The sequence below is a fragment of the Ambystoma mexicanum genome, chromosome 1p, assembly GCF_040938575.1.
Source record: "Ambystoma mexicanum isolate Mex_15411 chromosome 1p, UKY_AmexF1_1, whole genome shotgun sequence".
Taxonomy (NCBI): Eukaryota; Metazoa; Chordata; class Amphibia; order Caudata; family Ambystomatidae; genus Ambystoma; species Ambystoma mexicanum.
Window position 1 is genome coordinate 1142331773 of NC_090921.1, and position 15949 is coordinate 1142347721.

General features: G+C 42.5%; 1 protein-coding gene across 1 annotated transcript in view; it reads right to left on the minus strand.

The window, feature by feature from the left end:
* Window positions 1-11557: 11557 nt before the first annotated feature.
* The window catches only part of LOC138449858 (protein NKG7-like), a 149816-nt gene continuing 145424 nt past the window's right edge, over window positions 11558-15949 (minus strand). Inside the window, exon 5 of the mRNA XM_069604797.1 lies at window positions 11558-15587. Within this exon, the coding sequence (XP_069460898.1) occupies window positions 15529-15587 (59 nt within the window). The 3' untranslated portion in view covers window positions 11558-15528. The remainder of the gene's footprint in view (window positions 15588-15949) is intronic.

Sequence of the window (15949 nt, forward strand, 5' to 3'; positions counted from 1 at the left end):
TAGAGGACTCAAGCGGGGGGCAGTCCAGTAAACGTTCTGAGTTGGCAACAAACAAACCAGTTAAGCAATATCAGGAGACGAGGCAAGGAAGGTCGAAAGGTGGACCAGGGGATCGAAAACCAGGACAACAAGGTAACAAGATGCAATGCTTTGAGAATACAAATTCAGAAGGAGCGCTGTGCAGAGTGGGTGGGGTTTAAATGACTAATCAGCTGACTGCACGCGCAACGCGCCACCATAAACTTGAATGCATGCGTTTATGCAACGGGCGCCAGCGTTTCCAGGGCAACCCATAGCGTTCTCTGAAGGAACGCATACTTCTGGACGAACATTTGTTCTGAGGGCTTATTTTGAGTCCTGAATTCATAGGTTAACTGGTAAATCTGTTGGAGGAGCGGGAATGTTTCCTCATGTGTGTACCTGGTTAAAGACATGATAAAGAGGAATCAAACGGAACCCTGCCAAATGTAATTTACTTAATTAGATGTCACTGCCGGATCATCTATATAGGCAAGACACACAGAAAATGTAATACAAAGATGATTGAGCACAAAAAATGTATAGAGAACAAAGTAGAACATGCTCCCCTTGTCAAACATTTTTGGGAAAAGAAACATGGCTGTAATGATTTCGAATGGGTGATCCTTAAACACATTAAGGGCTGTTCTCAAATAGAGATTAACAAAAAACGGCTACATTTGGAACACAAATTGATTTTGTTGACAAAAAGCCATATCCAAGGCCTTAACGAGTAGATGGAATAGCACAATGCATGAACAGCTTTGAGGTGCTTGATCATCCTTGGGCAATATAAACTGAGTTGTAAACACCATTCAGTACCTTATGTATTGGGGTATGGTTTTGACTTGATTTGACTCCATTGGGCCTTTTGCAGATATCTGAATTGCACAAACATTTTGTATATAGTTTGGTTTAATACACTATAGAGATGCAAGTAATGTAGCTTTGATATTGAAGCGAGGAGTCTGCAGTGTGCTCATCTATGACGAGCTCAAGTCTCCTGTTATGCATCATTGGCAATGAGGAGTAGACCATTAAGTAATGTTTAAAATAACCTGTCTCTACATACCCTTGCATTACATTACAATAAATAACCTACACCACTTGGGGGCATGCATATATATAATCTATATCAGGAGAGATCAATGGGTTCCACTCTAGAGATGCTATACATGATCCACATGGAGAAGATCCATGAGACAATAGCTGCATACTGCAAGTTAGTAGTTTATGCACAAAACATAGATTGCACCCCTGATTAAGAAGTAAGTCTGGATGCCCTCTTTTCAGTCTCCTGGGATGGTTCCAACATAGTCTGGGTTGATTTTTAACATACAGTGATAATAGCTGCACTGCAAGTGAGTTGATCCTGTACAAAACATAGATTGCACCCTATATTAAAAAGTAAGCTTGTAGGCCCTCCCTTCGGTCTCCTGGGACGGTTAAAATAGAATTTAGGTTCATTTTCAACATGTAGTGAGAGCTGGAACACAGGACCACTTCGGCATCCAATATGAATTGAAATGAAGCAGGACCTTTTAAAATGTATTCGAGATTATGGTACCTGGTAGGGAAGTTTGGTGTATGTCCCTTGTTGTGATTACATTTTTTTATTAGGCAGAGTTTCGACTACGTTTCCCAAGTTTCTAAAAGATGGGAGCGTGATCACGCCATTGCGACATACGTTCCCGGACGTTTCCTGACGTACATCTGAAGACGTCACGAAGCGATCACCCGGTGACGTCATGAAAAGTGCTGCTTTTGCAATCGCAGGTTTTTTCAAGAAACAGAAGGAGTTCCATGTAAGGAGAGTTTGGCTAATAGAGAAAGGAAGGCCCAAGTGAGTATTCAGAGGCCACTTTAAGATACGTGTATTAGGACAGTGTGGATACCCATTTGATCACTGATCTAGAGGTGGGGTCTTTTTGGCTTTTTGTTTTTGGCTTCACAAACCCACAGATTAGTGGTTGTGCCTGAATTGCACATTATCTCACTAGGTGGACCAGATGAAGAGAGTGGGGAAAACCATTCATATACCCAAGTAAGTGTATTTCTGGATATTCACGTTAGTAGTTGGTTATCTCAGTATGCACTGAAGCTGACAAATGCAGTGGCCTGTTTGTTTAATTTGCAGATAACAACAAGCATCATTTTTTGAATTGTATTGGGTGACTCTATACCAGTAACATCCAGCAGGTGTCTTACAAAAGTGGACAATTGATGACCTAGCCAACGTTGGGTAAGACTTCTCCCCTTCTCCTTTTTTTAAATGGGTGAGATGGGGTGGCATTTTAGACATTAGCAATATCTAGTTCTGATTACCTATTGAGCACTAGGTAGGGAGGAAACATAGGCAAGCATTCCGAAATCAATTGGAACCTGTCAATTTAAAATCATTCAAGGTTTAAGAGACTCTGGGACAATTATCCCACGAGATAGAGAGGTATGTGATTAAAAATATACTGTTTACCCTTAGGGTCTAGAGTTGTGAAATGGTTAAAGTAAAGGGACCAATATAGAGATACTTGGTTCTAATCAGTGCCTCCTTTTTTGATCTACAGGGTATCCCCTCATTGTTAGAAGATACTTAGAATAGAATCGACACAAGACATTTTATACCCCTGAAGAATGTCCTACATTCTGTGTGTTTAAGGGACAGAAACTTGTGCAAGTTGGGAACCTATTGAATACATTAAAGAATATAAAATAGCCATATGCTTTTGGCATGAGGTTCTGCGTGTGAATTATTGACACTGTTTTGACCTTGGAGAAATCATATTATTAGGACCCACTTATACAGATATACTTGTGTTGCTTTTTTACTTTTGTATTTGTTTTATGTGACATGACCATTTTTATGATTGTTTTTATTAAAAATTCCACTATATGTGATTAATAAAATGTAAAGTATATGTCATTGAAAAAATATGGAATGGTATTGATTGCCAGTTAGGATATCTATTTAGACAGGCACTTGTGAGTTATTAAACTTCTTTTTGTATAATATAAGCACTTCTCCATGGAGTAAGAATTTGTGAACCCCCTACTGTGGATTAAGCCGATTTGAGAATAGTGATGTATGAACACTACAGATGGTTATATTCAGAACAGCAAGCCAAGCAGTGTTAGATACTGCATGACCTTATATGCCATTTAGCCCTGCCTAGAGAAAGACCAAGTATTGGCCAAAACACATGTCGGCAGAATGGGCAAGTGCAAATTGGCACTTTGTATGATAACTAAATCGGGAATAAAAAAGCTAAATGACAACCAACCATGATTTGATTTATTAATATCTCAATGGATTTATAAACTGGTTTGATTTATTAGGACATGCACCAACCAGAAGTAACAGCACACTTTCATAAATCCTACAAAGTGCTGGCTACTTTTACTGCCCTCATGTGTGCTCCATTTATTGCAAAATATTCCACAAATTGCTAGAGTGAAAGCCCTAAAAGCCTCTGTAGCGAGGTAGGTAAATCCTAATATGTTTTGGACAATCTTCCGTTCCATTTGTGAAGTGGAAGCTTGTCCATAATTGACGACAAGGCACCGAACTATGACCCATTATGGAGGCGGCGGAAAGAAGCCTAGTAAAAACCTGAGCACTCCCTAAGCTGCTTAGGAAGCGCTCCTGGACTGGCTTCCATGTCATTAAATTACAGTACCCCAGCAAGCCTGCCCAATCAGAGAGTTTTGCTTCTACAGCCTTGCATGGCTCATTTGGAGTGCAGGCCAGAGTGCTGCATGTTGAACTATCTTTAGGGTGCTCCTGCACCTCCAAATGTATTTCTGTGGCCTGGGGTGGTGCGATGGTGGCGCTCTAGCTCTACTGTGCATGTTAGGAACCAGGAAGCTCTCCATGCTTCCTGATTATGATATGATATGATATGATATGGCATTTATAACGCGCCTATACACAAGTGTTTCAAGGCGCGACGAGGCAAGGGGGGGAAGCAAAGGGAGGACAGACGACGATCCTACTAGGCCAAGTGTCATTCAGATCCCGCAAGTGCATGGGAAGGGGGGAAAAGGAAAAGTGTGTGGGGGAAGGGAGAGGGGAAAGTGCAGTACATGGGAAAAAGTGGAATAAATAAGAAAATAAATAAACGGCCAGCTGCTGGCAAGTGCAAGGAAGAGCAGACAAAAGTGCTGGTAGGGGGACTGTAGGGGTACAGAACAACGGTCCCCAGGTGCAAGGGTTGCCAGGGAGGCAGTGCAGGTGGGCAATTGATGGGGCCTGGGCCAGAGATCAGAAAGGGTGGCCAGGTAACCCGAGCAATTTCAGTCAGGAAATCAGCAGGGGAGAGGGGAGAGAAAGCAGAGGCAAAGCGGAAGGTTTCAAGGTGCTTCCGGAACCGGAGATGGTTCTCCTCGATTTTCAGGGAGACATGAAGGCTATTCCAGAGAGAGGCCCCAGCCGAAGAGAGTAATCTGCCACCAACTCGTTGCTTGGAGAAGCGACTGACACTGAGGGAGTTAGAGGCGGATGAGCGAAGAGCTTGAGAAGGAAGATATTTAGGAAGAGAGAGTTGAAGGTATTGTGGCGATTACTGTTTGTGGTGTGAGGGGTAGTTGTAGGGCCATTGTGGTAGCATGCAGCAGGAGTCTTCCTATTGAGCCCAGGCAAGGAAAAACACATTCTTTGTGTATGTGTGTTTGTATGCATGAAGATATATTTGCTATGCGAGAGGCTTTGTGACATGTCTAACTCTTTTGTTTCTGGAACTATGGAAAAGTCAAAATGAAAAGTGTTATCACGTAGCCATACAGGTTACATATTGGAGCAGCCAGCATAGACATGTTAGTTCAGACCCAGCATGAAAGTGTTTCTTTATACTGGCATAATACTGGCATACATTTTTGGCAAAGACCTCATGAAAATGTGTTGGAACTTTCTCCTCTGCACTTTTGGTGACTTGCTATTTAATGGATCTTTTTAGTTTATTACCCATCAGAATCGCTGATAAACGGTGAGGCTTTTCCCCAATTCTTCAGAGAAAGTGTGCTGTAAAATGCACCATTTGAACACATTATTTTAAAAACTTTCTTGGGTGAAGAACCCACACTAACCCCACTTGATTGTTTTGGGATCCCACGCTACGGTGGGTCGCTTGTGTACATTCCTGGGAAATCTTCATGCCTCTCCAATTAAGCAATTCAGTAACCACTTCTACTGTGTTGCTAAAGTGTATATACTTGCCCCATCTATCTGGACATTTTGGAAAAAAAGAAATATCTTGTGGTCTTGATGGTAGAGGATAGGGGAGCAAAGAGCTCTGTTGCTCCCATGGGAAGAGACATATAACACATACAAATTTAGCAAATTGGTATGGTAGCTTTAGGTGTGTAGAGACAGACAATTTGTCACTAAATAATACACCCCTGCTACTGGGTCTGCTTTTAGTAAGCATTGTGCTAAAGCTACCCCTGCTGTTTGTTTTTCAAATTCATAGATCCATTTACTGGCTCCAGCTGTAAGCTGAGGAGAGCTTTAATCAAATTATTTTTGTCCATTTGATGCCATGGCACGTACTGTGTTATCCCTACTCCTTTATGTATAAGAGGCATCTGCATGTCTATTTTGTTTTCTACCCATTTTTAGTATTCTTCTGATCTTGTACTACCACCATTAAATCTGGTCTATTTCTTGGTCTGTCCCTCCTCACTGCCCCCTGTGGTGGGGACGGGTTTCTCGCCACCTCCTCTCCTTCATTTCTTTCTAGCCCTGCCTCTTCATTATTCCTACCACCTTCATCTTCCCATTAATTTTCCCTTGTTTGTTCTACTTCTTGTCCGGACTGTCCATACCCTCTCCCCATCATCTTTTTTAACACAAATGTTTCTTATGGCCCCAGGGTTCAATCTAACCAACAAATCTCCTGACTTCAAATCCCCTATTTTCTGCAGCAGTACCCTTATTTCTGGTGATACTTCTTCAGGTTCTTATAACCTGATTAACCTTTCCCGCAACACTCTTAACTCGTTGTTTATATGTACTTGTGAACCCCTGGGGTATAGCCCCTTACGTTGGATCACTTTTTCATCTTCCTGATCTTCCATACCCTCGAATAATTGGCAGAGATCTAGAATCTCGTTTCTTTTTTAGAATTTCTTTCGCCTTATATTTTGTTGCTAAAAAGATGGAATTTTTTTCTAGCATGTGTCTGTTATGGGAGCCCTGCTCTGGCCAGGAGCAGGACAGCCCCTCTTCCTTTGTTTCCACTACCCATTGTTTATGATGCTTATCTATCCTGTCACAATACACTGGTGGGGCCGTATGCATGTCTTTTAATGGAGTTTCTTCCCCCATAATGTTGCACATAAACCTTACTGCTATGCTGCACACTCTGCTGCTCGTTACACAAAAATACAGATCAACCCACTTTTCCCCCACCCTTTTTTATTTTTTTCCCACTTTGATTTCACCCAAACACCGCGACTCATCCACCTTTCTTCCTTTTTTTACCACAAAAGACAGCAAGAGAAAACATACAAAAATAGTTGACTAATGTCCAGGCCCATTCCTTATACCGAGACACAACTTTTTTTCCTTATATCCTTGTAACACTGCCTTCCCAGCATTTTTAACATGCTGAGGATCCCATTGCTTTTATCGTCATAAAAGAATAATGCATGGTACTACCTTCTCAACCTATTATGGCTGAGGATCCCTTACTTCCCAGTCTTTGTACACTGAGGCTCCCTTTCCTCTCAGTCTTTTATACACTGAGGCTCCCCTTTTCCATTATAAAATGTTGAAAAACAAAAATATGCGCCAATTTCAATACATAACCCACCTCTTATCCAATCTGCTCCTCAACACATCACCTGAAATACAATCCAATCTATACCATAACACATCACCAAAAGTCCTATTCAATCTATTCCATTACACATTACCAAACGTCCTATTCAATCTATTCCTTAACACATCACCAAAAGTCCTAATCAATCTATTCCATTGACCTCATACTTCATGACATCACCATACTAACATACATACATATACCCTTGTTGTTATCACTTACAAGAATATACTCACATATGCGTGTTTACTCAAATTTTCTCTGTTATGAAGCCCCAATGCTGGCCTGTCTTTCTTTCTGGAGCCACGCCCTGCTTTAGTGAGCAGAGAGGATTTCTGTTAAAATGGCTCCTACTAAAACCGCTCAGGATACACGTGTTTTTTGATTTAAGGGAGCGGTCGCTATAGATGGGCATGGCTCTTTCCTGGTGACTGGCCTGGGGATTCACAACGTACGGCGCAAAACTGAGATCACATCGGGGTAACCAGTGTAAGGGAGGCCCTAATTATAAGGGTATCCCTAATTATAAGGGTGTTCCCTTAATTGCGCGCACAACAGAGTAAATTACACCCCTCTAGGGAAGTAAGGCCAAGAGTCTATCTTGCAAGGATAACAAGTTCATTCTTTACAGAAATGAGGATGGGGCAAAGAACTCTCCTCCCTTAACGGTCTTCTGTCTCTCATCTGTTCCTTTCTCCTCCCAAACTGGTGCAAGGAAGGGGTTTACACACTGCTGGCTTGCTGCAGTTGTGTCACTGGATAAGGGCATGTCTTTATCCCAAACCGTCCTGCTTCCATACAAGGGATGATGCAAAGTCTTCCTTCCTTCATTGTCAACGATTTCTGTCAGGACATGCTATTTAACATATTGCTACCTTACATACAAATACACTGCAGCCCTGCAGACTTTTAAAAACCTTGAGGCCTAGCCCCAGGAAAAACTAACTATTTCTCCAACTACTTTTCATTCATTCTATCATACTCCACTCATCCTTCTCATGTTTTTATGTGGTCCTGTAATTTGTTTTAAACCTTGTTTTCATAATTCCGCATGTTGTGCATTGAGCATGTAAAATCCCATTTTAGCATGCATGGGCTTTTGCCAGACAGCAAATAGCTGGTGGGTCCCTTTGTGCTGGCAGTGCTAGCACGAACACTGTGTGGAAGCCTGTACTCTATTTTTAGCACAGGCTGCATTCTTCCTGGCAGAGAGCTTGCCTCTACCGTGTTTTGAGATTTTAGAACTGCATAGGATTTGACATTTACATATGTATTCAGCTAATAGTTAATTGTGCCTTATATTTAAATAATATCTATCTTCTTTTAGTATATTCCCTTGTCTGTGTATATGATTATATTTGCATGAGAGAGCTTTCCTAGTGCTCCTCCTCCCCCCTGGTCCCTTGTAGTGCCTAGAGACAGTCAAACAAAGTCTTGCCTAATTCTAAAGAGCTTGGGGGTGCAGGAAGGCTCCTTTCCAACAAAGGCTTGAATCTGCAACCTTGCTATTGCAAAGGCATTGCTTATATCACTGCTCTGTTGGGAAACCTTTTACAAATAGTAGCTGTTTTCATTTTGACAGGTTGGTCAAAGAGGTGATGGATGAAATTGCATCTAGGAACTCTCAATGCCAGGTGGGACCAACATATTTTACAGCCTCCCACTGAGTTAATAAAAAGTAATGCAACTTTAACTTACATCCTCCAAATGGACAGCGTTCATCAATTGCCTGAGTGCCTCCTACCAAACAATAGGTTTGAATCTTGGGCCTTGAAGTGGGTAACCTCATACCTTAACCACTGCACTACTGGGGATTCTTTAGAAGGCATGGATTATTTTCATTATGGCATGTTGGTCAAAAGGGTAAGTTGCATCTGGGAACCCCCAATGCCTTGTGGGACCTGCCTGTTTGCTGGTGTTATCTGTAATGAAAATAAACATGAAACAATATTATTATAACATCCAAAAATGTAACTATTTCATACCAATGGACAGCTGTACCTACCAGATTGAATATTTGTGACCCAGACATTTCAAGGCTTTTTTATTTTCTTTGTGGGTCCAAGGCCATCCCACTCTCAATCTCTCATCTGTATTTGACCCTCCTCCCTAAAGCAGGTCCCCATATTCCCTGGCTGGTGCTAGTGAATGCTAGTGAATGTTGACGCATACTGTCTAAAAACTATCTAAGGCTACAGATGGTACTCTAAAACACTGACTGTCAAATCTCCCTCAGTCACTTCTTTACTGTCCCTGCTCTATGCAAAGGTTATCTTCCAATAGTGATTCAGAGCCTTGCGCTTACTCTACTTTGAGTCAGGCTATTCTTGCATGTCCACTTTCACCGTCTGCCTCTCTACACTGACCATTTCCTGCTCACTCTTCCCTTTTTTCAGGTTTCCCTTTAATGTTTCACTCCTCTTGGCCTTACCTCCACCCATTGATGTTACTTCTCCTCTCACTCCACTCCACTCTTCCTCCTTCGCGCTACTACTCACCTCTTCCACATTACTACTCTCCCTCTACCATTGCTACTCTCCTCCTACGTTCCTCTCCTCCTACTACTACCTCTTCTCCGGCTAGCTACTTAAACATCTTCCTTTCACATGTTCCATTCATTCATTTTACATTCACTCTTTATACTAATCTCTCTGCTCTCTCATCACACAAACACACGCACTCACCCTGCAGAACCACTTCCATTCTTAAGGCAGTACCACATCTGCTCCACAAATCTCCTCTACGAGCCACCACACCCTTTTTCCACCTGCTGTTCTCCTGGTTGTCCTCCACCTTCATCTCTAATGTCAATCGAAAAAAAAAGCCACACTTCCTGCTTCCTGTCCCCTCCTTAAAGTTCCCTTCCGCTTTGTGGATTGGCACTCTACCCCTGGCCAATCCGGACCTGTGTTCCCCACCAGGGGCATGCATGTGTGAGAAAAAAAATCATAAGAAGGGGCTTAGTCGTGCCCACTTTCTCCACACAGGCTCACTGCATATCAAATATAGATGCCAAGGAAGGCCAATGTTCAAGTACATGTTTTGAGATTCGCTCCCTTGGTGTATCCTAGTACATTTGGGGGGATGGAATGGATCCATCCCCTGTCATTGTCCCTGGTATTGAAGAGGACCTGTGACTGATTACGTGGGTTTGCTGGCAGACTCTGTTCTTCCCATGAAGTAGGCTCTATGCTGAATTTGTATGTGACTGCAGCTGAAATCTCTCTCTCTCGCTTTGCTGTGCTTGCTGTGATCAGGTCTTGACAGGATTGTGGCTTCTCTTTGCCACTCTTCTCTCCCATTGTGCGTGGGGGCTCTGATGTGCATTTTCTTGCTTGTCCTTATATGTTGATATTTTGCACCGTCTGTGGGTCTCAGGAAATGAAAAGAGATACTGGCCAGTTTTTGAGACCCGAGGCAAGGCTGGAGACAAAGGTCTGCAAACAAACATACTGGCACAAGGGGTGGGGCAGGATTTGGGGTCCTCTCTGCTGCCACCGTCCACCTCAGGGTAGAATTGGCTCTAGATGGCTCGTGTTAGGCCTCCTACCCATGGCTGAGAGAGATTCCCACCCCGACCTGACAAGGCCAGGTTACTTACCTTGTCAGAGCAGTTCACGAGTGACCATGGGGACATTTGTATGTGGGGGGATATGAAAATACAAATATATACTGTCTATTAATTTAGCAATACAACCTGATGGGCGTGGGTTTACCGGGCCAGGTAATGCTCTGCGAATGAGTTAAAAGCTCTCGCTCTGGCTTCTAACTTGTCCCCTGGGAATTACCTGCCCTGATAAATCTGCCCCAGTAAAACCCCCATCCAGAGGGGTTTATTGCTATTAGCATCCAGGCACGTTGTACCGGGATGCAAATTTAAATTGAGAAACTGCGCATGTGCCATTTCTCAACTTGAAAAAAGAACTACAAATCAAGATGGCCACCATGGATTAGGGAGAAGGGAACTACATGTAGTCCCTTCTCCCTTTCCATGGTGGCCATTGCCATGGCAGAGATGCACCAGGATGGCGCCGGCAAGTGATAAAGAGTGCAAGGTAAATGGAGAGGGGCTGGGGGTGGGTGGAGGATGTGGAAATTGGGTTTGGCGGGTCAGAGGAGGGGAAAGGGAGCGATAAATATAGAAAGGATCTCCTGGTTGGGATCAGTATGTATTTATCTTATGTGTATACTTAATGGTGTTTTGCGAATGCACCACGTATATACAGGATACAAGATGCTCTAGGGTGCAAAATACTAGGATTCAGAGAAGGTGAGAAGGGTTGACTGTTGATGAGCAGTCCCAGGGTTTCCCACTATTTTGAAAACATTTATTCAAGGCTAGAAATAGGTAAATGAAAATAATGGGGAGATGTGTTTAGCTGAATGTTGTAAGGTGGGGTTATTTCGGTACTGCTTATCAATAAGAAATGTAACAAACACATTTCAAACAAATGCATTAAGTTTGAAAAAAAATATTTTTTTTAGAACAAAATAAAAACCGTTCATTTAGTTCTCTTTAATCTCTTCATTTAACATGTCTCTGTTTTCACTGTTTATGTAACTTTCAATGTAAAATGATGCATTGTTATTTTTACCCATTCGTTTTACAGCTTCAATTTAAGTCCATGTTAATATTTCCAGCATACTATAACATAAAACCATAAAAACAGTAATGCAGCATTTACCTTAAATGAGCATAAACAACAGAAATCTAGAGACCCCGCTTGTTATATGAAAGGTTTATTAAGCACTTGTATACCAAACAGCACTAGCAAAGACAACAGGATGGGTAATTTATTAAAATAAATGTACGCAAAATGCATGGGAACGTTTTCAACATACATATGCAAAAATGATCTTGTATGATGTGAACTGCAAAACAGCAATGCAATGACTACAGAGAGAACATGTTCTCAAAATTGAGCCTTTTTTAAATTGTGGCACTGCAATTTGTACACTTGAAATGGATGACCAGATGAGAGGGGAATGAATAGATAGAAGTCTGCGGTCCAAACAGCCACCTAAAATGGCGCAGTTAGAAGGGGCCAATGAAGGTATACAAATTGATACATGTGAGTCAGGAGTGATAGTGGAGGGCTGAAAATTCAGAGGGGAAAAGAGAACGCAGACAACTGGGCATACAGAGGAACTACCAGGCGTGAGGTGATTTGAGGAGGACAACACAGTGGCACACTGTTGTGGGCAGAGAGGGACCACTATATTGTTACGGGTGTCTAGCTTTTTGACCTAGTTTTAAAACAGACACTACATGGCATTTCGCCCCGTTACAGAAATCTGTTTCAGTCTTTTTTTTCATGTTGGACAAAAGATACACAACACAAAATTATCAGTTCATAGCACGTTTGTTAATGAAAATATGCAGAATGTTAGTAGTGTGGGGGTTCAACTGATTTTTGTAAGTTTCACAAAGTTGAGATTTCTAATTGACAAGCTATATAAATTGAACAAAAAAGTTAATTACAAAATGTGTCCATGTGCTTAACAGAAGTTTGCATCATTAGTTAAACCTTATTAGTGATGTGGACGTTTTTGAAAAAAAAGCCTTGTTAATTTAAATATTGAGAATTTGTGTAGTTGTCAAGCTTTGATTTTTGATTAAATGCTGTTATTGCTATTTCCTAGTATATTTTCAAAATGTTGGGCTGTTTAATTAAACAGTTGTGATGGTTATTTAATTGTTTTAAAAAATGTAAACGATTTATTAAAAAGTTGTAAAAGTTATTGTATTAGTTTCAGAATTGAAATAATGTAATAGTAACTGAAACAGGAATATAAAGAGAATATGCATTTTTATTTAAACTTTCTAAAAGATATTTAGATTCTTTTTTAACTTGACAGACGTTGAAATCCTTTATAACACTGGAATTCTTGTGAGAAAAGCAAAACATTAGAATGTTCTTTTGGGAATTACCATAAAAAGGAAGTTCTGACTCACCCCTACCTGGCATGACATGAGATGGTCTCAGGATCAGTTGGTAGGGTCTAGGGCTAAGCTAGACCTATGGCATGAAGGTGCAGATATAGCAGGGCCCCTCCAAGTGTGAGGCAGCCTTCACTGAGGTATATTCCCAATGTTACAAGTATTGTCTCAGTTTCCTATTGAACATGCCATCTGGCTTTGACATGACAAGTGAGTCTTCCAAATGTGAAAACAACTGGAAACGCCAGTTTTGCAAAATAAAACATAGTAAAAAACAATCTGCTTGTGAGAAATATTGAACAATACAAAGGCAGGCAACATATTTATTTATACCGTTGTTTTACAAAGGGCCTGCATGTCACTATTTGCCACTCTGCATGGATAAAATCGAGGGTACACGTGGGTGGATGGAGTCCCCAAACTTTTTTCAGGACTCTCCCCACTTTTTTCAGAGGGGACCTTGATATTCTAATTTCTGGTGACACAACATTCAATTGGAATGTTCATAAGTCCCCCCACTTCATTTTTTATGACTTGACCCCTGCCGCTTTGTGGTACCCAAACCACTTTTGCCAGCCATGTACAATGCATATGGGGTCAGGCCCGAGACGGTGAGACAAAGCTGCACCCAGGAATGCCCACATTTGTAATCTAAGAACTAGGTCTACTCAAGGACAACAGCAGCTGAGACATGTGCAAATATCACACTGGGGATTGCATAGCACAGTGATGTCTAGTGAACATTGACATGGACATAGTCAGGGTAGGCGCTAGAACAGGCATGTAAACAATAGGTATCCACCTAAACAGGACATTTTGAAAACACATGTGTTGCAGGGTGGGTACCCCAATTGAAACTTCAGATTAAAGAATTAAAAATGTGAAAAGTGAGCTACACAATATTTAAAGGAATAGCATAGTTGAGTAATGATGAGAGACACAAGTAAGGGATGCTATCCTTGAAAAAACTACATGCACTTGTTGAATTAAGCAATATGACCCCAGCGGCGGGGGCATTACTGACTCAGGTAATGCCCCCGCCGCGAGGGTCATATTTCTATTAGTACCATGGCCCGCATTATGTGTGTGACCGGGGCACTAAAAGCATTTTTTTCTGTCCCGAAATGCTGCAGAAACGACCAAGAAAATGGCCGCCATGGAAAGGGTAAACAGAGTTTGTGTTCCCTTTCCATGGCGGCCATCGGGAGCAGACGCTCTGGGAACACAAGTGTTCCCAGCGCTTCAACTCCCGAAAAAGGATCAAAAAGAAGGTAAGTGGGGTTGGGAGGCTGGGAGTGTGACGGAAATAAAAAAAAAAGTAAAAAAAAAAAAAAAAGCATACCTGCGTCCCCGGCCAGGGAGGAGGGAAGCCTCCAGCTGTGTGGAGGCAAGGAGCGGGGATGGCCCCGCTCCGAGTCTCCACACGGCTGGAGCCTTCCCTCGTCCCTTGCTGGGGAAGCAGGAACAAGAAAGTAAGTGGGGGTAGGGGGGAGGAGGGAGGAAAGGGAATTAAAAAAAAAGCCTTACACGAGTCCCCTGCGGGGGGCGAAGGCAGCCTCTCAGCCGCGGGGAGGCTCGGAGCGGGGATGGCCCCGCTTCCAGCCTCCTCATTGGGTGAGGGCTGCCACGCCCTCCACCGAGGACTAGGCGGTTGGAATCCCAGCCGAGAATCAAAGGATTTTCGGCCGGGTAAGGACCCGACGAGAGCCAATCAGAATGCGTGTTGCATTCTGCTTGACTCTCGCCGGGTACTAATAACACATATAACCCTTTGGAATGGACCCCACACTCAACAGCTGCCTGGTTGTTTCCTGGGGATTCTCCTGATTAGCAGCATGGAGCAGATGTTGATCTTCGGAATCCGTACATTTGCTGGGATTCCATGCACATATCTGCTATATGCATACAATCTACCTGTATCACCACTATGCACACAGCAGTGACAGGTAATGTATCCACCATGAAGAACAGTACAGTACCATTACTATGGATTCCTAAGGACTCTATCTGCCCTTTTCAGACACAAAAATGCAGGCGGAATCTCCAGTGATCAATACCACTCCACCCACAGCAGTGACTGCAGATGCATGTGGATTCCCTGCATGAAGCAGGGGAAATCCCAAGCAGATTTCCCACTCCGCGCCTCACTCCAGGCAGAGAGCTCAATCCCAAATGTCATGGATGAGGTCACACATGCAGAGTTTCCCACTGCATGCATTCCCACTTCGGTGGCATTCGTTGGCTCGTTGGCACAATTTAAAGAACGTTGAACATGCCAGACCTTGTGCTTTTTTAAACCAGACTGACAAAGTAACTTTTTAGGTTAGCATTGCTGCTGCTGAGTCAAAATCAAATTTCGCATTATCTTTTCCAACCCAGAACGTTTCTGGTAAATTGCATCCAAATTAGAAAAACAAATATGTTTCCAATTATTCAAAATTGTGTATCCATTTCAATTCAGTTCAGAGAATGGCCCCCAAAGTATCAGATTCATGGCATTGCCAGCAGGGGTATGTCTTGGCCCAACAAAGGCCAAGGTATTTTTCTTTCTTTTCTGTCTCTTTCTGCAGCCTCAGTAATAAGGGTCTGTCCCTTCAGGCTTGTAGAATGGAGAATGTGTGTTTGTTTGGTATAGTCCATTTTGCTAGCACTTCCGGTGTGTTCTGCAACACCACGTCAGAGAAAAGAACCAGATTGGCGCGTCAATAAGTGCAATTTAGAAAGCTGACTGTGATGAATTGATGACCAATCAGTTCAAATGTTCTGATAGCCAGGGGCCGGTGAGCTTCTGAAGGCAAGGAAATGGCAGAGAGCTGAGGAGAGAAGAGAGGGCCACCATTAAGATCTTAATGTTACAACATCTTATCAATAGCTGCATAGAGGCTGGAGGGTTTAGGGAGGGGCAATAAAGAAAGACAAAACAGAAGAAATTGGAGGAAGCAGCAGACTAAGAAAGCGGACCGATGGGAGTGAGAGAAATTGCTGTTCACTCTTTCTTTGACTCCCCCTCTGTCACTCTCTGTTTCTCTTTATTGGGGAATAAAGTGCAGGAGAGAGAGGGTGAGAGTGGAAGAGAAAGGGACATACAAATATAATAGAGGGTGATACATTAAGGCTTAGCTGCATTAAATGGAACGAAAACGTCATCGAGGAATAGATAAAAAACAGAATGTGA